The 22,423-nt window shown below is 38.7% G+C and overlaps 2 protein-coding genes across 9 annotated transcripts; both read right to left on the reverse strand.

Annotated features, from left to right (window-relative positions):
- Positions 1-2,715: 2,715 nt before the first annotated feature.
- On the reverse strand, positions 2,716-19,926 carry LOC116200868 (putative receptor-like protein 8). Of its 8 annotated transcripts, none has more exons than XM_031531813.1 (5): positions 19,557-19,926; positions 19,320-19,365; positions 18,959-19,120; positions 18,027-18,716; positions 2,716-4,462 (listed from the first exon to the last, which is right to left on the reverse strand). In XM_031531813.1, the coding sequence occupies exons 4-5, from the start codon at positions 18,208-18,210 to the stop codon at positions 2,880-2,882; spliced, it is 1,767 nt and encodes a 588-aa protein (XP_031387673.1). In that variant the 5' UTR covers positions 18,211-18,716; positions 18,959-19,120; positions 19,320-19,365; positions 19,557-19,926; the 3' UTR covers positions 2,716-2,879. The 8 variants fall into 8 exon arrangements, 3 of the variants coding, with proteins under 3 accessions (XP_031387673.1, XP_031387674.1, XP_031387675.1); XR_004155750.1 differs by lacking the exons at positions 2,716-4,462; positions 18,027-18,716 and adding exons at positions 14,549-15,257; positions 16,682-16,955 and having other exon boundaries at positions 19,557-19,800; XR_004155748.1 differs by lacking the exons at positions 2,716-4,462; positions 18,027-18,716 and adding exons at positions 14,549-14,964; positions 15,056-15,257; positions 16,682-16,955 and having other exon boundaries at positions 19,320-19,797.
- Positions 5,173-9,083, reverse strand: LOC116200869 (receptor like protein 21-like). Its single transcript, XM_031531817.1, has 4 exons — positions 8,666-9,083; positions 6,396-6,545; positions 5,409-6,297; positions 5,173-5,311 (listed from the first exon to the last, which is right to left on the reverse strand). Exons 1-3 carry the CDS (start codon positions 9,036-9,038, stop codon positions 6,152-6,154), a joined length of 669 nt encoding a protein of 222 aa, XP_031387677.1. The 5' UTR covers positions 9,039-9,083; the 3' UTR covers positions 5,173-5,311; positions 5,409-6,151.
- Positions 19,927-22,423: the final 2,497 nt, after the last annotated feature.

The raw sequence follows: 22,423 nt of genomic DNA on the forward strand, positions 1-22,423 counted from the left end.
TCAGTACATGAATTTTATATTCTTACACTTTACCACTTAAGGTTCTTTCTCCTTTCCTTGTAAAACTGCTAGAAGAAATTAATTAAATAGGCGAAATTCTAAATTGTCTTTCGATTATCGTAATGAATTGGGTTTTAATAGGTGGGGTTTTGATGACAGTTAGTCGTTAGGCAAACGTCTAAATTAACAAAAAGCCAACAAGTGGCCTCAGTTAAGACTCTCTCCACTAAATTTGTCTCCCAAAAAAAAACAATTACATCGTTGGTTGCTCTCCAGACCAGTGTTATCAGAACCGGAAGGGCTACGGGTTTATGGGTTTATGGGTCTAACCGGGGATTCGATGGGTCGGACTGCACGTTTATTTAAAATAAAATAAATATTCATATTATTAAAAAAATTATGATAATTAAGATAAAAGTATGATGATTTTAAAGAAATATAACAATAGTATAAGAAAGTATCTATATTTAATATTTCTTACTTCAAAATAAATATTTTATTTTAATAAGTACTTAAAAGTAGAGTTAAAAGAACAAAAAAGTGGTGGTGGCTTAGTTGATAATATGCTAGTATGAGAAGTAAGAGGTCATGAGTTCAAATCCTTACACAACCAACTAATTTTTACATAAAATAGGAAACCCATAAAACCCATAGAACCGACCGGTTCAATGGGTCCGTGCGATTCAAAGCTGCAATTTCGATTTTCAGGCGAACCGGACCGGACATGGTGCCGATTCTCGGTCTGACCGGTTGAACCGGCCGGTCCGGTCCGGTTCTGATAACAATGCTCCAGACACTCAAATGGCAAGTCCACACAATTTACTAATTTTTTTTCTTGTGTCGGAATCGCTTAAGGTTGCCTTGTCACGCATAAAGAATTTTGTCCAAGAAAATTGGAAATGCAATTTCTCGATAAAGAATATAGAGAATTTGTACAAAACTCACACAAATAATTGTGTGGAGACTGTTCTTATTTATAGATCAGAATTGCAATCAATATAGAAACATACCATTACATAATAATTAACATCCCATAAATATAAAAGATTCACCATAATCTCCTAGATCATATCGATCGCTATTCTTGATTCTCTCCAATACTCCCCCACAAGCACGAGAGATGTCGGATGTTGAGCTTGAATTTGTCCCAAGTGAAACATGCTGTGAAGAGAGATTGATGAAATCAAAATGCCAAACCAGTGGAAATCCAATATAAAGTGATGACTTGCATTACTCCCCCGTAAGCGAAACAGTCCTTGAAATAGAGAAGTTGAAAATATGACTTAAATTTATTCGGTATGGACCGATCCATTATGGCTTGAAAGAGATTCTGAAAGAAAGATGAGAAGGGACACCGATGAGAGGGAGCTCAAGATGATAAGATCGTGAGTAGCAGCGGGAGTAGCCCACAAGAAGAAAAGAAAGGAACTTTGTTCGCAGTGAGAGATTAATGAGGAGCATAGCTCAACTCAACTCTAGATAGGAGATAGAAGACTAGGTCTTGACATAGAGAAGGCCAGGCTAATGAGTTTACTGAGAGAGAGTCGGTAAAGACGGCCATAGAATGAGAAAGCGTCCTGGAAGGAGAAGATGGCCCTAAAAGAGGGCCAAGACCACCAAGAGCGAGTGAAAAATAGTAGAGGTTCTAGAATGTGCTTGTATAAGGAGGATAAAGAGAAAGGAAGCAGGGGAGCTTGCTGTTGAATCAAGGAGGTTTTGGAAAATTGGGATGTCGGAAGAGCCTTGGTTGGCCCGAGAGAATTGAGGTAGAACGAAAATGGAGTGTTGCGCAAAATTGAGGTTGTCGGACGCGCTCGGTTAAAGCTAGACGCGCTAGTAAATAATGTACTTATCGGAAGTCTCAGTCAGTATCAAGATTGTCCGATTTGATACCATAAAAAATATAGAGAATTAGTACAAAACTCATACACATAATTGTGTGGAGATTGTTTTTATTTATAGATCATGATTACAACCAATATAGAAAAATAGCATTATATAACAATTAGCATCCTATAAATATAAAAGATTCCACATAAACTCATAGATTATATTAATCCCTATCCTTGATTCTCTCCAATACCCGGTAACTGTATGCGCTCGCACTCTTGGATATCGGTCTCGAGATCATTGGTACTTGGAGCTAAATGTTAATTTCTTTATTTATTAAAATTTTGTGATCTAGATGAGCATCATAACTGGTAGGGTGCATTCACAAGATAAATAATGTAATTTAGGTGGGCTTGTTGGGAAGGCCCAGATCAAATTGTAGGGGCACGGCCTAGTACGTTATTGGGCTAATGATAGTTAACTTAATTGGAGCTGTTTATACACAATATAAAATCTAGGAAAATGCTCTTCCCTTTTGATCGACCAAATAAAATATTTTCTGGAAGTAATGTGCAACACATAAGATCTACTCGACAACAACCCCAAGGGGTCTAGCCTAGTGATTAAGAAGGAACTCATGTATTTACAGATTCGGATTTGAAATCCCTTGGAAACATTGAAGTGTTTTTAGCGTGATTATCCACTTCATGACCCATCGGGGATTCATGACCGAGCCTGGACACCCCGGGTCAAATAGGAAAAAAAAATCCACTCAACTACAAAACCAGGTGCCAAAATACTTTCTCTCAGGGGTGGGCGTGGTTTGGTTCAATTCGGAAAATCAAACTGGAACCGAAAGTTCAGTTCGAATTCAATGACCAACCATAATCATAATATAACAGAACCATTAAAAATCAGTTATAACCGGTTTACGTAAAAAAAAACATCAGAAACATAAAATTACACATAGAAAAGACACACACACACACATATATATGTATGAGAGGCCATACCAGGAATCTCTCTTATTTAGTCCGTAGAAAAGCTTGTCAACGAAAGTATGGGACGTGCCTATAGAGGAAATTAAAGAAGAGAGTCCTGTAGTGAGAGCTGAGACAGAGGAATAAGACAGTTCCGAGGAATGCCACGGCATATGATCCTGCAAAGCTCCATGCGAAGGCAATTTTGAAGGAGTCCTCTTGATGCTCTGCAGGTGGTGGTGGTGGTGGTGGTGCTAATGTTGATCCCTCCGTACTGTTGCAAGTTCCCAACGGCGGTCCGCACAGGTAGGGGTTACCTTCATAACTCTCTCTTGTGAAAGTCCCAAATTGCTTATTCTGCTCCGGTGTCCTTCCAGACAAATTGTTGTAAGCGACGCTGAATGTCGATAGACTATAGAGCTCTATCAACTGAAGTGGTATCTCGCCACTTAAACTATTGTGCGAGAGGTCCAGACACTCTATTTGGTCTAAATTAGAGAATGTAACCGGTATTGACCCAGTCAGATGATTGTACGAGAGGTTCAGGGAATGGATCTCACCCAAATAGCCGACCTGGAGAGGAATGGACCCAGACAGATTATTGCAAGAGAGGTCCAGCCCGGACATGCGTTCCAACACCAAACCTGTATATGATTCATGTCTGTACTTTGACGTGAACTCCACTTCTTCAGGACTGCTCGCTTGAACAAGCATTTCAAGATAAATATGCATTGGTATTTTCTCACCATAGTTGTTAAACGGAAGGAGGAACGGAGCCCTGGGCATTTGAAATGTTCCATTGGGAGCTTGTGAATAATTCCCAAATGCCAATTTATCGAAACATGAAGGAATCCTTCCAGAAAACTTATTGTGAGAGAGGTCCATCATGCTTATACTGCGAAGTTGGCACAATTCCTCTGGTATTAGACCATCAAAACTATTTCCTGCCAACAACAGAGCCCTCAATTCTGAGAGAGAACCAAGCCAAGATGGAATGACACCTGAGAATGCATTGTTGCGAAGATCTAATGTCACCATTGATGAAGCGTCATGAAGAAAATCTGGTAATGGTCCTCTGAGGTTGATTCTTTCTAAATGCAAGTGTGTTATTCCTGAGGCATTGACACAGGAAGGCATGCTGGGGCCGAGATCATTACCAGAGAGGTCCAAGTACTCAAGTTCCAACTTGCAAAAGCTCAACGGCAAGGTGCCCCTGAAGGAATTACCTGCCAGTATAAGGATAGATAGTTCTTGAAAGCCTCCAATCCAATTAGGTATAGGCCCTGAAAATTTGTTGTTGCTCAAGTCTAACATACGTAAGAAAGAGCTATTGAGCATCCCCGATGAAATCTCCCCAGAGAACCGATTATTGGCCAAAGATAGATGAGACAAGCCTGACAATTTTGCTGCTCTTGGTAGCACATGGCCACTCAAACTATTGTTTGACAAAAACAACTGCCATAGTGATTGACAACGCATTAGTTGCTCCGGTAGCTCTCCTACGAATTTGTTACTCGACAAGTCTACAGATAGCAACGTTTGGGTCGACGTGGGGCAAAGTGAGGAAGGAATTCTACCTTTGATGGAATTCCTGGACATGTTTAAATACTCTAGTCTTGGAAAGATGGAACCAAAGTAAGAAGGGAGCTCTCCTTCAATAGAATTGGAGGACACATCGATCATCTGCATTTCATCATTGAAGAGACTGGAATTCAAGTTGTTTAAGTTACCAGAGAAAGAGTTGTCCATAAGATTGAAGACTCGTAGCTTTGTGTTATTCTCCAGTAACCAACTGGGGAACTGTCCGCCTAAGTTGGTGTAGCTGAGTTCAAGTACTGCCAGGTCTTGCTGCTGCATTAGAAAACTGGGAACAAAGCCATGTGGTTCGTCGAAAATGCAGTTTGATAAGACGAAGTGGATTAACTGATGTGACAAAGCATGTGGAGCATCCCCAGTTTCCAGTGTCAGTCTATGGCTGTTGTCTCTAAGATCGAACACTTTGAGCTTAGAGTTATTAGCCAATGAAGCAAGTGAAAACGAGCCTTCAAAAGCGTTCCTGGAAAGAGATATATATTCAAAAGACTTGGGGCTGGAGAAGAGGGAAGGTGGAATGGCACCTCCGAAATGGTTATAAGAAAGGCCGAGTGTATAGAGGGAGGTCATGTTGGAAAGGCATGGTGGGATGCTGCCCACGAAATCATTTCCACTAATATCCAACTCCTCAAGGCCAGTCAATTCACACAAGCTTGTTTTACCTGCCACAAGTTAGAAAATGCTAAATTAATTATTGGTAGTCCTCCATATTATGCCACAACGACCTTTAGTGCTGCCCAAGTTAATTAAAACAAAGTATTTTCAGTGCTTGCCTCCAAATATTGAGTCATTCAGACTATTCCATCCGATTGACAGGTGTTTAAGCGATGTCATATTCCAAATGACCGAGAGCTCATCCTTGCTGCTCATTTTATTAAACGAAAGATCAAGTACCTCCAGTTTCAATCCTGTCATACATATACATGCGTGAGCAAAAAATTTTACTTTGTAAAATTTAAAATAAATGGTCTACATTTTTTTTCTACTGACTAGCAAGGTACATACCTTTAAGATGATGCAAGTGCTCCAGTGAATTATCACTTAAGTATAAATCCGTGAGAGAAGGTAGCCCATCCAAGTCCGGAACTTGCTTCAGGTGATTGCCGCTTAAATCTAGTGATTGTAGGCTTTTCAATTTCAAGGTGTTCGTAAAACCTACAAGCACATATATATGTATATGTACATTTATAGGCAAACAAAAAGTTCACGAGTCACTCCATAAGAAAAGGCTAATACTACATAATATTAATTTTGAAGGGTTGGGAGGATTTATCAAAATCTCTTGATTATATCATAGTCGTTCTTTGGAAAAAAGATAAATACTTATATGGCAGTATAATCATTCCTCCATTCCTCATTCAATTACTTTTGTCCTATTTTTTTAAACTTGTAGGTATTAAACTAGCCTTTAATTACTTAGGTCTTCTATTTAGTTACTCATATATTTATATAAGTGTGCGCGCGCGCGCGCTCACATTTGATTTATTTTTGATAGTGTGCAAGATGTGAACAAAGATGTAGATCATGTCAATTTGATGATAGCAATCACCAAAAAGAAAGCCTGCATGTGGAGTTAATGATAAGTGAACGAAATTTGAATAATTGCGTGTATATAAAATTAATCATTAGAGATCAAAGAGCGCTAGCCAGGAACAGGCAAGGCCATTCCCGGCCAGTGCTGGTTGAGTACTTGTAGTTCCTCAGAAGGAAGGAACAAGGACGCATCAAGAGACCATGGTATTTTCAGATTACTTGCCTTCAAATATAGAGTCATTTAGTTCATTCCAATTGATTGAAAGGTATTTAAGAGATGTCATATTCCAAATGATCGAGAGCTCATCCTGGCTGAACGATTGATAATTTCCTGAAAGATCAAGTGTCTCCAGCTTCAACCCTGTCATAAATATACATGCGCGAACAAAAATTTTTACTTTGTAAAAATTAAAAATAAATATTCTATATTTTTTTTCTACTAACTAGCAAGGTACGTACCTTTAAGATGATTCAAATCCTCCAGTCTATTAAAGCTTAAAAAGATCTTCGTGAGAGAAGGTAGTCCATCCAAGTTCGGGACTTGCTTCAGGTCATTGCCACTTAAATTTAGTGATCGTAAGTTCTTCAATCTCAAGGTGTTTGTAAAACCTGCATGTATATCTATATATATTATTTATAGGCAAGACAAAAAGTTCACAAGCCTCCACATGAGAAACAGCGAATATTGCAGATACTATAGGGGTTAGGAGGATGAATATAGCTGAATTTTTTAGCAAAATTATTTTAATTTTTTCGAAGTTATTTCTTCTTCTTTTTTTTTTAATAAAAAAATTCCCGACTTCACGGCGGTGAAAATCTTTCATCCTTTCCCATTCAACTATTATTGTCCTGTGTTGACCTAGCTTGCAATTAGTTATAAGGCTTCTATTTACAGTCATATATAGCAAACTCAATATGGCTGAAACAGTACTTATAGTGTCGTATCTTATATATTGTTGGGCATAAAGTGTAATAATGGTCATAAATATATATATATATATATATATATATATATGGGGTAATTACACCGTGGTCCAAAAAGTTTCACTAATGTATCAAGTTGGTCCAAAAAGTTTTTTTTGCTACTTGATGGTACAAAATGTTTCAAAGTTGTAACATGATAGTACAAACCGTTATCTCGCCATTGACGTCGTTATCTCGCCATTGATATGGGTGGACCTTTAAGTTAATTAAAGAAATATTTTGTGCCATTATGTTACATCTGTAAAACATTTTGGACCATTAAGTGATAACTTCAAAAGAGTTTGAACCATCATGTAACATTCCATCAACTCCTAAAAACATATCAGAGCCACGTGTCGGCCACGTTTTGGTCACGTCAGCTTCGCTTGACGGTATCAATGGTGAGATAACGGTTTGTACTATCATGTTACACTTTTGAAACATTTTGTACCATCAAGTAGCAAAAAAAACTTTTTGGACCAATTTGATACATTAGTGAAACTTTTTGGACCACCAGTGTAATTACCCCATATATATATATATATATATATCTTGGAGAATTACAAAAATGGTATTATAAGTTTACCTTTTTTTTTGAAATCGAATCTTATAAGTTTCAATTTAGTTTTTTCAGTCCTAAAATGTTTGCTCCATTAGATACTTATGGTTCAAATTGTAGCTATCTGTTAACCAATACCGACGTAGGTGTAGACGACGTCGAATATTATACAAGTGTCGCTAAAATAATTACATGAAATATATAGAAAATTAAAATAATTGAAATAGAAAAATAAAAAATCCACAAAAGAAAACCCATGCAGCGGGGCTGGATGGTTCTTATTATTGTTTTTTTATTCAATTTGGGAGCTGGAGGCAACCTAGAGGATCACCACCCCCTCATTGAGGTCAGCGGAGGATGCTCTGGTCGTCACGACTTCAACGAGGGGTACGGTGGTTGTTGGCGTGGCCACTACTAGCCCCCAAATTGAACAAAAAAAAATGAAGCCTTAAAATTGGAGAGCCACGATGAGGAGGAGGAGCTAGGTCCTCATCGGCAGCCACCACCCCCTCATGTGAGGTCACCAACCATCCTCTAATTCGAGGTCGTTGGCGGCCTCAGTGGTGGCCACCGATCTCAAATGAGGGGTGGTGATCGCCGACGAGGCTCCACCACCCTTTACTCATCATTCTCCTCCTTATTATTATTATTTTTATGAAAACCCATTATTGCTGGGTGGTTGCCCACGGTGAAGCTGTCACTGCGGGCAATCACTTAGCCTGCGCGAGAAAGTGTTGGGTCTTTTTTTTGTTTTAGCCTTTTGTTTCAAAAAATTATTATATGATTTTTTTTTTCATTTTCACATAAGCATTACAAATACAGGTAAAAATGATTTAAGATTGCTTACGTCCATATCAGTTCCGATTAACTGCCAATCACAATTTAAACTATAAGTATTTAATGGAGTAAATTTTTTAGGACTAAAAAAGTCAACGAAATTTAGAGGATTCGATTTCATAAAAGGAGAAATTTATAGGGTTATTTTTGTAATTCTCCCATATATGTAAGATATATGTATGTGTACATGTACATGTGAGCTTTGATATTGCGCAAGAAGCATACAGTGTACAAGAGATGTAGATAATTCCAATTTGATAATAACAATTAATCACCAAAGCATGCATGTGGAGTTGATGATAGATGAACGAAATTGAATAATTATTGGACTATCAACTTAATCATCATCAGAGAGAGAGAGAGAGAGGACCTGCAAGGCCATTCAAGCTCAGGTCGAGTACTTGTAATTCGTCTAAAGGAAGGAACAAGGATGCATTAAGAGACCAGGATGCATCAAGATAAAATGGCATCTGTTCAATTGTGTCATTGAGGTGGAGCTCGGTCACCCGCATAGTATTGGCAACATTGCTGCACTTAATTTCCTTCCATCGGCAGCAATCTTGGTGATCGGCGTGCCACGAGGGATTTGGGAACTTGAAGGCGGCTTTGAGGTTAAGCAACCCAATTCTCTCATCTTCCGTGCAACCTAATGCCCTCCCGCTCAGCTCACAATCTAATAATAATATCATCGTTCCCATCATAGTCCACACAACACATAATAAATGCAATAAACTCAACTTCATCCTGATCAAATCTTTGTTCCAAGAAACACAGATAAAATATGGATATGTAGCCTTTCTCAAGAGCGTCGTAGTATTATTATATTATATATACATGATGGGATTTGAGGACCGTCGGCATGGTAAGAGGGGTGGGTGGATTTTCCCCACTTGCGGTCCCCCTTTTTTCTTTTGTAAATTTTGTAATTTTTTTTTTCAAATTTTCCCTTTCCTTTTGTGTTTTCACATTGGATCCGGAAAATGTACCACGTATTTCGATAAATGCGTTATTTCAAAAAATCCAATTGTAAGGTTACAGATTTTTTTGTGATTTCATATCCAATCCCAAAAAATTTCACTTGATTCGCTCAACGTGTTAATGGCAAATGATCCAAACGTTAGGTTGAAACGTTACATCATTTTAGTGTTTGCAAATCTAAGCTGAGTAAGCTACCACGTAATCTTGTCGACATGTTATGCCAAATGATCCAATCACAAACATTTTGTTATTTTTTTGTAATTTTCATTTTCTAAAATTTCTCCATTTTTTTAGCATTTTCAAATTCGATCCGATTAAGTACCACGTAATCTAATCATGCAATATACCAAAAGATCCGATGATAAGGTCGATGAGTTTAAGCCCTTTTAGCGTTTTCAAATCCAATCCCAATAAGGTCAATGTAATTCAGTCAACACGTTATGCCAAATGATTCAATCATTATGTCCCAGCACTCGGTACTTGTGGTGTCCTTAATAAATCTTCCATTATTGGATAAGTGATAGCTGGTACATGTGGCGTCCTTAATATGGTTGACGGGAGTTGGTGTGGTGGACATTGTTTCTTTAGTCTTTCACAGGGGGAACACAATTGATCAAAGTTTCTACCGTCGAGAGCACGGCGAAATGTGTCACTCTAATAGCTTCTACCGTCGAGAGCACGGCGAATTGACTGTTTAGAGGCCTGGCAATAATTGTTTCTTTCTTTTTGAGGATTGGTTTACCTGCCAAGCGACCATAGATCGAGCTCACTTATTAGTTTGAAAGGTCCCGTGTGATGAGGAGGCGATCTCTCACTCACGGATGATGAAAGTGGTCATCCTGTGGCAGAGGCCCGGACACTTACATGAGATTCTATCGATCTTTCAACATTAATTCATGAGCTTATTTTTCCACCTTCAAGGACCCATGCATGCATGTACATCAATGAATATCTAAGTCACTATTTCACTGTTTATAAAGCTAAACTAATAATCGATCAGGCAAGAGGTTCTACTTCACCACTTTCAATTGGGAGGTTAATTGGCATTCTGGAGTCAAGTCGCCTCGGGATGTCAGCTAGCTAAAGGGTGCATGATTGACAATATTCGAATTCTACAAATAATAACCCAAACTACAAGTCGACAACCCTTTTTCTCTCACGTGAAACCAAAATGGACGGGGCCTTCCAACAGAAAGTTACAGCTGAAATTACTGGATAGTAAAAAACAACGTGATATAACTGACAGTATGTATAAGCAGTCGACTATCTGAGGAATTTATTTTTCAAAGTACGAGATAAATAAACCGAAGTAGGACATGAGTACGACACGCTAAAAAAAAAGAAATAGAGCTGAAGCATAAGTCAGGGGTTAAAGAATTTTCCAATATGTAAGAGTCAACAATTATTTTCCCTCGAGTCTTGAGAAATTGATAGATCTTGCATTATTGGATACTTATAACTGGATCCAACTTAATATGGTTGACGGGAGTTGGTGTGGACATCGTTCTTTAGTCTCTGCAGGGGGAACGTTAATTGATCGCAGTTTGACGTTTAAGCCAAGCGTCATATTCGCGTGTACAATACGTTCAATGTCTCCGATGTTGGTGGCAGAAGAGACAAACCATTCTGAATTAAGTCTTCATGTCAGCATTGTTAGTGATATGCCATAGAACCGAATTTATATATTTGAATAATTCCTCTTATAGCAATAAAGTTTATTCTATTATTCTATATTGTTTATGCTAATTAGTATATAGTCCTTGAGATATTTTGAATGTTTCATTCTTAAACAATTAAGAATACGAGTGATAGAGTAAGGTAAGAATATCTTTAAACTATTTACGAATGTAGGAGACTTAACTAGACATTATTTTTCCGGATAGGTTGTGACCTTTGTCTATATCCATGATTAGTATATAGATACTAATGAAGATAGAGTAATGAGTCTCATGTTATCTGATAACTGTTATCAGGACAAACATGTGGATGTTTTTGTCGAACATGACACACATATAATATTCATACGGTAATTTACTAATGTCGATGGATATTATCTAGATCGTATTAGTGCATATAGTCCTTAGACCTGAGATGGAACACAATCTCATGTATAGGTAATTAGAATTTGCTACTGTTAATGTATTTGTGCTTAACATTAGTATTCGACAGATAGTGGTTCTCGTTAGTTGTACTTGGAGGTAGGTGTCCAATCAAGACGGGATTCACTAACCTGAGTAAACAGAGAAAATGTCCTATGGATGTGAGTTTTATTCTAGATCGAAAAAATACTCAGCCTAGTAGTCATCGGGGAATAATCTGTCTGGTAGACGGCTTTCAAGGGGTAGATAGACTTGAATAGAAAAGAGTTTCTATTTAAGTTTTACAGATCCAAGAATGAAATTACAGAATCCATATGATCAGCTATGGGGTTTGGCATTTACCATAGCTCTGATTAGATCGGGATTTTGTAATGAAGGGACTCAGTGTATGGCATATACAATCAAAGGTTCATCATAATGTTTCAATCATACATTTATCACCATTTGGATTGTCATGGTATGTTGTTAAGCGTCACTCGTAAACTTTGGGAATCAATGGCATATTGAGAATTATGCTTTTAATTACAGAAAGAGTTTCTAGTAATGTCAAATGAGTTTATATTATAATCCCATTGCCTTTTGGTGATGAACCTAGTTAGTCACCCACATTGAGCGTGTCAACACCAAAAAAGAATTAATTATAATTAAGGAAGTTAATTAGGAATTAATTATCGAACAAGGCTTGCAATGTAGTTGCAAGGGTGCTAGCATATCTTGAAGACGAGTTCGACATCAAGGATAAATCAAATTAAGGAAATACGAGAATTTCTTTATTTGGAGAGTTTCTATAAATAAATTATCAATTAATGGAAACTTATGTCAATGACTAGTTTGATCTTTCTTTCTTAATTGAAGGGCAAGTCATTGGATGACAAGTGTGAGGACTAATTTTTTATTTATTAATTAATGTGTATTAATTAATAATTGCAATTAGCTCCCTAGGTGAAGATATATATAGATATGATCTTGTAATTAACCCTAAGAGCACTTTTATCATTACTCGAAATTGAGAGAAAGTGAGAGGAGAGGAGTCGGCCGAGTGGCACATCCCAGCTGCACACTTCACTAGACCGATCGGAGATCTTCTCAACTTCGGTTCGGCGATCCGGTGTTGTCCTAGACGTCCTTGAAGCGGTCTTTTCCTTCCGTGACGATTCCGTTCGAGATTGGTGACCTAGATCAGAGTGTACGGGTCGAGAGGAGCTTATACTCGGTGGTGACGCACTCGTGTGGACGAGCTAGAGGCCAGACACTTGGACGGTTGTTTTGACCGACCGAAACGACTAGAATCGACAAGGTTAGTTTAAAGATCTCAACATTTCTTGTAGATTTGATATGGGATGTTATCTACTCATTAGAAGGTGATTCGTTGTGTTAAGATTTGATTTTGAAGTTTTTGATAAAACGAGCACGCGATAAAAATTTAATTTTTTACCAAATTTAAACTTTTCGCTGCGCCCGTACTCGGTTTTCCAACAACCACATGGAGAAAGTTGTTACGATAAATAGCTTCTTCCATCAAGCACGGTTAATTGAATGTTTGTTACTGGCTCCGCAATAATTTTTCTTTCTTTTTGACATTTGGCTTAATTACCTGCCAACCGACTACAGATCGGGCTCAGTTAACTGCGGTGTGGTATATATCGCAGCTTAACAACCTTTAGTTTGAAAGGTCCAGACTCCTCCATGAAATAGTAACAGGTATCGGTCTATTGGGATTAGAGAATGAATGTGACACTAGGGAGGCGATCTATCACTCACGGATGATGAAAGTGGTCATCCTGTGGCACATGCCCGGACACGTACTCGAAAATGTTAACTTTGTAATGGGTTCCAATGAATCTACACGAGAGTATATCGGTCTTTCAACATTAATTCATGAGCTTATTTTTCCACCTTCACGGACCCATGCATGCATGTACATCAATGAATATCAAAGTCACTATTTCACTGTTTATAAAACTAAACTGATAATCGATCAGGCAAGAGGTTTTACTTCACCACTTCCAATTGGGAGGTTAATTGGCATTCCGGAGTCAAGTCGTCGCGAGATGCCAGCTAGGTAAAGGGTGCATGATTGACAATATTCGAATTCTGCAAATAATAACCCAAATTACAAGTCGACCGCCCTTTTTCTCTCACGTAAAACAAGAATGGACGGGGCATTCCAACAGAAAGTTACAAGCTGGAACTACCGGAGATTCAAAATTAGTTTAAGCAAATTACAGGACGATATTTATCAATTCCTTCGAGTATGAGCAGAGACCCTCTAAAGCTGTTCCTCGACAAAGGGTCCATACTATATGAATTAAGGGAGCATGGACACAAGCAGAATCATAGACGTCATCTGAGGAGAACCAGAAAGGTCCACCATCTGCACCGAAATCGGAATCTTGGATAGTCGAGAGCGCAACATTTTACTAATCCTTCTCGATTTGGTTAGTGAGCGCGGGAAGATGATGCATTTGAGCAAGTCAACTTTCTAAACTTTTCTCCAGGCTATGCTTGCTTGTATAAAAAGCTAGCCATCAAGTAAAGCTGGTAAAAATTTTATGTACGGACGACTTATAGAATAAAATAGATTACGAAAATCCAATACCTCAGAATATTGTTCGTTCAAACGAAGCTTGAGATGTCAAGAAAATGGAAGGATTTTTCAAACTGTATATTGATTGAATGCATTTATCTGCAAGATCAGAGAAATAGCCGGATCTTCTTCTCCCTGGAACACAAAATCATTCCGTTGACATGGAAGAAGAATGGAGACGAATGTATGAATAAGAAGCCAGTTATCATGATTGAGCATACCTGCAGCAAATGAGAGTGGCGATAAACTAACACGGATCTGTTGAATACAGATGAGAATTATTCCTAAAGCAATAAATAATGTCAACAAAATATTACTGAACGGATATGGAAATAACCCAAGAGTCAGATTACTTTCCTTTTTGTTTTTTTGGCTTTGAAAGAACACATATATATTGTTATGTATCTACAAAAGCAAAGTTTATTTGCATTATTCATTTTCTTGGATGATGTTAGAGTTACTTATGACATCTATCTGAAGCTAATCAAATAGGTGGCAAAAATTATATCCCTGGATATAAGTCAGATTGTTATTATGCATGTTGCTACTAACATAAGCACACCATTATGCGCCGAGACTTTGCTCAATGAGCTGATGGCACCAAATATTAGCCCAATTTTATTATGAAAACAGAAAGTTTAAGAGGACGGAAAGGCTGCAGAGGGAGAGAGTGCACCAAGAAAATATACAAAGTAGACGGGGAATGGGGATGTCAGATCGTCATATGATCGCTAGACAACTCAGCGTACACACATCTGAGATCGTAGAGCACTCTTGCAAGATCATAATATATAATCACAGTAAAGGAAGCAGTTGCTAAGATCCTCAGTGTATTATATCGAGATGCGGATGTCCTTGAGCTTGTTTCACATTATGAGAACTTCGGCGAAGAGCCTAACCCATTCAAATTCGTGTCTGCCCGGTTTGTTGTATAAAATTTCTCCTGGAATGCAGCATCCGGTAAGGGAGCGGAACTCCAGTAAAGGAAACCCAGGGGCTGTCTTGCTGCTTGCAGTCGATGAGCTGCTTAATTTATATAATAGATGCAGCAATTGAGAATGGAATGGAACTTCAATAGATAACAGTCGGCTCTCACCATTGTAGAGAAATGATTTATATGGAAAACAGCACATTGATGATTGGTTAGTGGTAAAATTTCATCTAATGTTATCCCAGGCAAAAGAACAGCAGCGTTTTGGAAGGGAACGTGCACTCCAAAAGGGCTCACGAGTATCCTGATGTTCTCAGTTGACGATATGTTTCAAATAGTAATCATCCCGACTTGGTTTGGCAGGAACCTGCACAAAACACAACCTAGTCGTTAGTACAAGACAAAGGGCTATAAAAAAAAAAAAGTAAGTTTCATCTAGCCTTACTTCACATTACATTTTCCGATTCTGCCTGGTGGTATAAAAGCGAGAAATCAGGACAGGAAATTCAGGGCAGGCAGTTCGATGCAGGGGAAAAACAATAAATGCAGGTCTTTAGAAGAAGAACCTTTTTCCTAGGGGAAGGAGTTCGACAAAGGCATGCAGAAATTTCTTAAGCCTGTTATTGGCAGTTCTTTTTTTTTTTTTTTCTCCTTTTTATAAGTGTTGTTCTATTCATTATTCAAATACCCCTCAAGGGGCTTAACACTTTGTCCACTCACTGACTTAAACCCACTCACTGACTTTACCCCTCAAGAGTCGGCTACCTTACGTTGCACTTTAGGAAGGACAAGCAGCCTTTCCTTTAGAGACTCAATGACCCTCCGCACCGGATCACATACAGGAACAACAAATTATACCCTTCAGAATAAGTAACCATGCAGTCTCTGTTGTCCAGTTCACATTCTGTTTGCTGATGCCTAACCTGCTGAGTATACTAATCCAAATCCCTCTGGTTACAGTACATGTGAAGAATAGATGATCCCTGGTCTCCTTATTGTTGCAATCGTGGCCAGCCAAATTAGCCAACAGGCAAAGGTAACTCAAGGCACATTACCTGCAAACCAGATGGCTTTGTTCCAATTCACCTTGAAACCTCTAGGCCTTAGTGATTCCCATGCCCTAGAAGCAGGGCAAGTTCCTATATGGTGGAAAAGAAGCATCTTCACTGACGATGGTTATTAAGCACCCTTCTCCCATTTCCATTTCCCGGCACGGAAGAAATTATCGGAGTGATATGTCGAATACAACACAGATGCATCTCGCAGTCTTCTTTGGCCCATTGGCCCGTTTTCGGCAATACTGATAACTATTACTCCATTTTCCAGTTATCGAACTGCTTGCACGAGCCTCTGATTCTGAGATGCCCCCAGGGCAGCCATCTGTCTATCACCATTCATGGCTACCAACGCACTGCTTTTGTCAAATGTCTAGGATGGTTGCCACGGCCCGAGTTGGATTTTCCTCCTCCCTCTAATCATTTACACCACCAGAACTGAATTTTGAAATTTATTTTACTTTCTCGAATTCATTTTTCATGGAGTTCATTTAACTTCTCTTGTAAAATATTTATACGTCTATTAGACAGTCTAAAAGAGAAGGGGAAAGGTATGATTAGGATCATCGGGGAGGAATCGCATAATGCAGTACACTGCCATAAGAAAGAAACATAAGAAACATGAATTACACACATAGAAAGACATTTTAGAGGACATAAGAGTACTGGGAATTCCTCTTATCCAGTACATGGAAAAAAAAGCCTATCAACAAAAGTACAGGATGACGGGATGTACCTATAGATGAAATTAAAGAAGAGAGTCTTGTAGTAAGAGCTGATGAAAAGAAAGAAGACAGTTCCGAGGAATGCCACAGCATATGATCCTGCAAAGCTCCATGTGAAAGCACCTCTGAAAGAGTCCTTCTGATGCTCTGGCGATGGTGGTGGTGTTAATACTGATCCCTCCGAACTGTTGCAACTCCCAATGGTGGCCCGCATTAGGAAGGGATTACCTTCATAACTCTCCCTCATGAAAGTTGCAAATTGATTTTTCTGCTCAGGTGTCCTGCCTGACAAATTGTTGTAAGAGACACTGAATGTCGATAGATTATAGAGCTCTACCAATTGTGGCGGTATCTTGCCACTTAGATTGTTGTGGGAGAGGTCCAGACACTCTAGTTGGTCTAAATTGGAGAATGTAATTGGAACTAATCCAGCCAGATGATTGTGCGAGAGGTTCAGGGAATGAATATGACTCAAATAGCCAAGTTGAGGGGGATGGATCCGGACAAATTATTGCAAGAGAGGTCCAGCCCTGAACTCCACTTCTTCAAGATTGTCCACAGAATTAGCCAAATCAAACTCAACAATTATAGGTGTTTTTTTTCACCATAAACGTTACCCCGGGACATCGAAAATGAAGTAGATGTTAGAAATATTCCGTCAGGAACTTGTGAACTCCCAAAGGCCAATATACTGAAACATGAAGGAATGCTTCCAAAGAATTTATTGTGAGAGAGATCCATTATGCTCATATTGCTGAGATGGCATAGTTCCTGGGGCATAAGACCTTCAAAAGTATTACCCGACAGTAAGACAACCCTCACTTCTGAAAGAGAACCAATCCAAGAAGGAATTCCACCTAATAACAGCATTATTACAAAGATTCAACGTCTCTATCGAGGAAACGGCTCGAAGAAACTGCGGTAGTGGTCCTCTGAGATTCATTCTTTCCATATGCAACTGTGTCTCAGAGTTGAAACATTGACACAGGAAGGTATGCTAGGACCAAAATAATTTCCCGACAGGTCCAAAAATTCAAGTTGTAACTTACAGAAGCTCAACGGCAAAGTCCCCTAGAAGGAATTATTTGCCAATGAAAGGAAACATAATCCTCAGAAATCTCCGATCCAGTTGGATATAGCACTTGATAAAATTGATCCTACTCATGTCTAACAAATTTAGGTGCGGGCTATTGAGCAGCCCTGATGAAACCTCAGAGAACTGATTGTCAGCCAAAGATAGATGAGACAAGCGTTATCAGTCTGCTGCTCTTGGTTGTACTTGGCCACTCAAACTATTGTTTGCCAAAACCATGGTTTCTAGTGATTGACAACCCATTAGTTGCTTCAGTAACTCTCCTATGAATCTATTATTCGACAGGTCTATCATCATCAACTGCCTGGGGTGGCACATTGAAGAAGGGATTCTACCTTGCAGGAAATTTCTGGACATATTCAGGGAATTCAAGTTCGGAAAGATGGAGCCAAAGTAAGAAGGGAGCTCTCCCCCTAAAGAATTCGAGGAGACATCGATCAGAAGCATTTCATCATTGATGAGACTATAATTCAAATCGAGGTTAACCGAGAAGAGTTAGCCATAAGATAGAAGCCTTGTAGCTTTGTGTTATTCTCCAGTAACCAACTCGAGAACTGCCCACCTAAGTTGGTGTAGCTGAGTTCAAGTACTACCAGGTCATGCTGCTGCATTAGAAAACTGGGAACAAAACCATGCAGTTTGTCGAAAACGCAATTTGATAGGCGAAATTCAATTAATTGATGTGACGAAGCATGTGGAGGATCCTCTGTTTCCAGTATCAATCTATGGCTGTTGTCTCTAACATCAAACACTTTGAGCTTATAGTTATTAGCCAATGAAGCAAAAAAAAAAAAGACCCTTCAAAAGCGTTCCTGGAAAGAGAGATATATTCAAGAGACCTGAGGCTGGAGAAGAGTGCAGGTGGAATGACACCTCTGAGATTGTTATCAGAAAGGCCGAGTGTATAGAGGGAGGTCATAAAAGGCCCGTGAATTCACACAAGCTTGTTTTACCTGCCACGAGTTAGTCGTGCTAATCAATTATTTTAGTCCTCCATATATGCCACGACAGGTGTTAAGGGATGTCATATTCCAAATGATCGAGAGCTCTACTGAATTGATAATTCTCCGAAAGATCAAGTACCTCCAGCTTCAACCCCGTCATACATATATATGTGTGAACAGAAATTTTTTACTTAGTAAAATTTAAAATAAACAGTCTACATTTTTATTTTCTACTGTGACTAGCAAGGTACCTTTAAGATGATTCAAGTGCTCCATTATATTCATGCGTGAATAAATGTCCTTGAGAGAAGGTAGCTCATCCAAGTCCGGAACTTGCTTCAAGTAATTGGCACTTAAATCTAGTGATCATAGGTTCTTCAATCTCAAGGTGTTTGTAAAACCTGCATGTATATCTATATATTGTATATAGGATAGACAAAAAGTTAACAGATGCATGTTATCATGTTAAAAGGACTAGAAAATTAATGAACCAATATATGCTTAGTGATCCTGCAATATATGCTTAGCGATAAATCAACTTGCTTAAAGTTGAATAATAAGATGAGATCCTCAAGTAGAAGCATGACTATACAAAAGGATGTGAAAACGTACTCGTAGTGATGCTGATGCCTGCAAGAAGATCGCTCGATTGTAATAACTGTAACAAAACCAAAATCAGCGAGGCGTTATTAGAGACTCTGCAAGAAAATCAATCAATTGCAATCACTGGAACAAAACCAAAATCACTCCTGTGCTCATGAAGTCATGATTGAACTCAACGAGCCGATCCACTTGGCACACTCGAACGCATCCGAATTCAGGTTGTGAGAGTAAGTAGGATTTTCTCACAGTAGATAGCGAAGGAGCAGCGCCTGTCGGAGCTGGGAGTCACCGAGCAGAATCGCAATGGAGCGGACTGAGATTGAGGATAGAGAGAGATCGGAGAAGAAGAGAGACAGTGCGGTGACGTGGTTCGCCAGTCAGAGGTTCGTTGATCAGAGGTTCGTGAATCGGAGCTTTCTGATTTCGAGCTCTCCGATTGCACAATGAGAAAATGGACTGATTTTGCCTAATTTTTTCTTATTTCCATTTTTTTTAACCATGATATTAGAAAATCTATTTGATTAATCCGGAGAGAACGAATCAATTCACTAAGGGATAAAACTCTTTTAACGTGAATTTTTTACATATAAAAGAACTCAAATCTGAGACCTTTTTTGAGCAAAACAAGTATCAAACGACTTGAATCAACACATATTGATATTTTCCAACATTTTTCTTTAACAGGAGAGAAGATTCAAAGAATTTTTTTATTTACGTAATAAGACGGAAGAAATAGTTATGGACTGATTTTTTTTTATTGAAAAAGATCTAGAGATAATACTGATCGTCACATGCCTATTCACTATCCCCCTTTATATATATATATATATATATATATATGAAATATTTGTGGAGATTAAAACTGTCCTTCACTAAAAGGACAATTTAAACACCGCAGGCACGCACCCCTCGCTGAAAGTGGTCACAGTAGCTCGACTTTCTTGGAGTGTATATATATGATGACAACATCCGCTCGCTTACCCTAATAGAAAGCACACACAGAATAGAAGTAATCAATTACTTTCCACAAGTCTTTCGAAAATGCTGGATTTTACATTATTGGAAACAGTTATATAGACCCAGCTTAGGCTTCATTTGGGAGTGCGGTGATGGTTGAATAAGTGCTATGATTCGAATGAGCGCCATACGTGAGAGAGTGTGCATTCACAAAATATAATAAATAAATGTCATAATTTCTTGTTTAGGTTGGCCTGTGTTGGGCATGTCCCGATCAAATTGTAGGGCCCAATCTAGTGGTATTATTGGGCTTATTAAATTTTCATTGAGCTTATACGAACTTGTATTCATATTCACTTAAAAGCTCAAGTTAATAAATATTGGTACTCGACCTTCATATAAACTCATGATTATTCTTTTATTTTTTTTTTCCAGGTGAGATTTTAATTCTCAATGGGATTTATGGATTATTATCTTACTTGGAGTAGAGCTATTTACGCTCTGTGTATAATCTCAGAAAATGCTCTCCACTTATGACCAAAAATATATTTTCTGGATGTAACAAATAAGATCTACTCGACAACACAATCATTGCGGTGCGCTATCCGCTGCCGCAATCCATAACCAAATATAACCAAAGGGTTGCCCAAGCTACTGATCTAGGCCTCCGAGACACCGCCCTAGATATTGAAGCATGCAGCGAGATATCACCATTTGTGGCTGCCAAAGCATGCCAAAATACTTTATATTTTATATAAATCAAACTGAGTCTAACTAAAATAGAAGAAAGAAGGTCCAAAAAAGTAGCAGTCGCACAATGGTTTGCATTGCTTTATAAGGAAGTGTTGGAAATTATGGCTAATGGGTGAATGAGGAAATTGCTCACGAGCTAATGACTCTTGATTTTCTTGGCGGTTACAAGAAATGAATGGATTGCATTCATGAATAATCAAATGTCATTAACATGTATATTGAATATATGTGAATTATTCCCCATAAATGGAGAATAGGAAGAGTCATATAACGGATGGAACCCATAGTCTATAAAAGGGGCACACGGCAAAAAGGAAAGAGAACAAGAGAAAAAGTCTCCTGCCTTCCATTGCTTCCTATAGCCGACTGAAAAACAAGAAGAAAATTCGACCTCAAAAGTGTTCACGCTTCTCTTCGAGTTCGCTGAAGCGTTGCTGTTTGTGCTGCTGCTTCGCTTGTTGCCGTTTTATCCTGGGAAACGATTGTCCACGTAACCTCAAGCACCCAGGAGGGGACAATTCTGTTTCAAGGGGTTTGTGTCTAACACAGGACTCGGCTCTCTCTCGTATCTTTCGGTTTCGCCTTTGTTTCGGTTTGAATTTCCAAGTTCCTATACTAATGAAATTAAGTTAATTTGATAGTATTCTATTTGTCCGAATAGCTATTTGAATTATCGTTCAATTTTGTGACTTATTAAGGCTAATTAAATTTACGTCTTACAGGAAGAAACATCAGAAACACAAAATTACACATAGAAAAGACATATATATATATATATATATATATATATATAGGCCATACCAGGAATCTTTCTTATTTAGTCCATAGATAAGCCTGTCAACGAAAGTATGGGACGTGCCAATAGAGGAAATTAAAGAAGAGAGTCCCATAGTGAGAGCTGAGACAGAGGAATAAGACGGTTTCGAGGAATGCCACGGCATATGATCCTGCAAAGCCCCAGGCGAAGGCAATTTTGAAGGAGTCCTCTTGATGCTCTGCAGGTGGCGGTGCTAATGGTGATCCTTCCGTACTGTTGCAAGTTCCCATCGGCGGTCCGCATAGGTAGGGGTTACCTACGTAACTCTCTCTCGTGAAAGTCGCAAATTGCTTTTTCTGCTCAGGTTTCCTGCCCGACAAATTGTTGTAAGAGACGCTGAATATCGATAGACTATAGAGCTCTATCAATTGAAGCGGTATCTCGCCACTTAAACTATTGTGCGAGAGGTCCAGGCATTCTATTTGGTCTAAATTAGAGAATGTAACGAAATTAATTTCATACAGCCCCCCAACTCCCGTCCTCAACTCCCACACAAAACATTTAAATAAGAGATTGATGGAAAGGTAAGTGATACCTACCCAAATTATGCTAAAAATATTAGACAATCACGTCTACTGCATACATA

This window comes from Punica granatum, chromosome 3, assembly GCF_007655135.1.
Source record: "Punica granatum isolate Tunisia-2019 chromosome 3, ASM765513v2, whole genome shotgun sequence".
Taxonomy (NCBI): Eukaryota; Viridiplantae; Streptophyta; class Magnoliopsida; order Myrtales; family Lythraceae; genus Punica; species Punica granatum.

What these genes read in the sequence shown, in the direction of transcription:
- LOC116200868 (XM_031531813.1), bottom strand. Translation starts at nt 18,210, where the DNA reads ATGCTTCTGATCGATGTCTCCTCGAATTCTTTAGGGGGAGAGCTCCCT. An exon ending in GTCGAATAATAGATTCATAG is followed by an intron (nt 4,463 to 18,026) that starts GAGAGTTACTGA and finishes ATTCTATTGAAG; the next exon opens with GAGAGCTCCCTTCTTACTTT.
- LOC116200869 (XM_031531817.1), bottom strand. Translation starts at nt 9,038, where the DNA reads ATGAAGTTGAGTTTATTGCATTTATTATGTGTTGTGTGGACTATGATG. An exon ending in GAGCTTGAATGGCCTTGCAG is followed by an intron (nt 6,546 to 8,665) that starts GTCCTCTCTCTC and finishes ATATACATGCAG; the next exon opens with GTTTTACAAACACCTTGAGA. An exon ending in GGATTTGAATCATCTTAAAG is followed by an intron (nt 6,298 to 6,395) that starts GTACGTACCTTG and finishes TATTTATGACAG; the next exon opens with GGTTGAAGCTGGAGACACTT.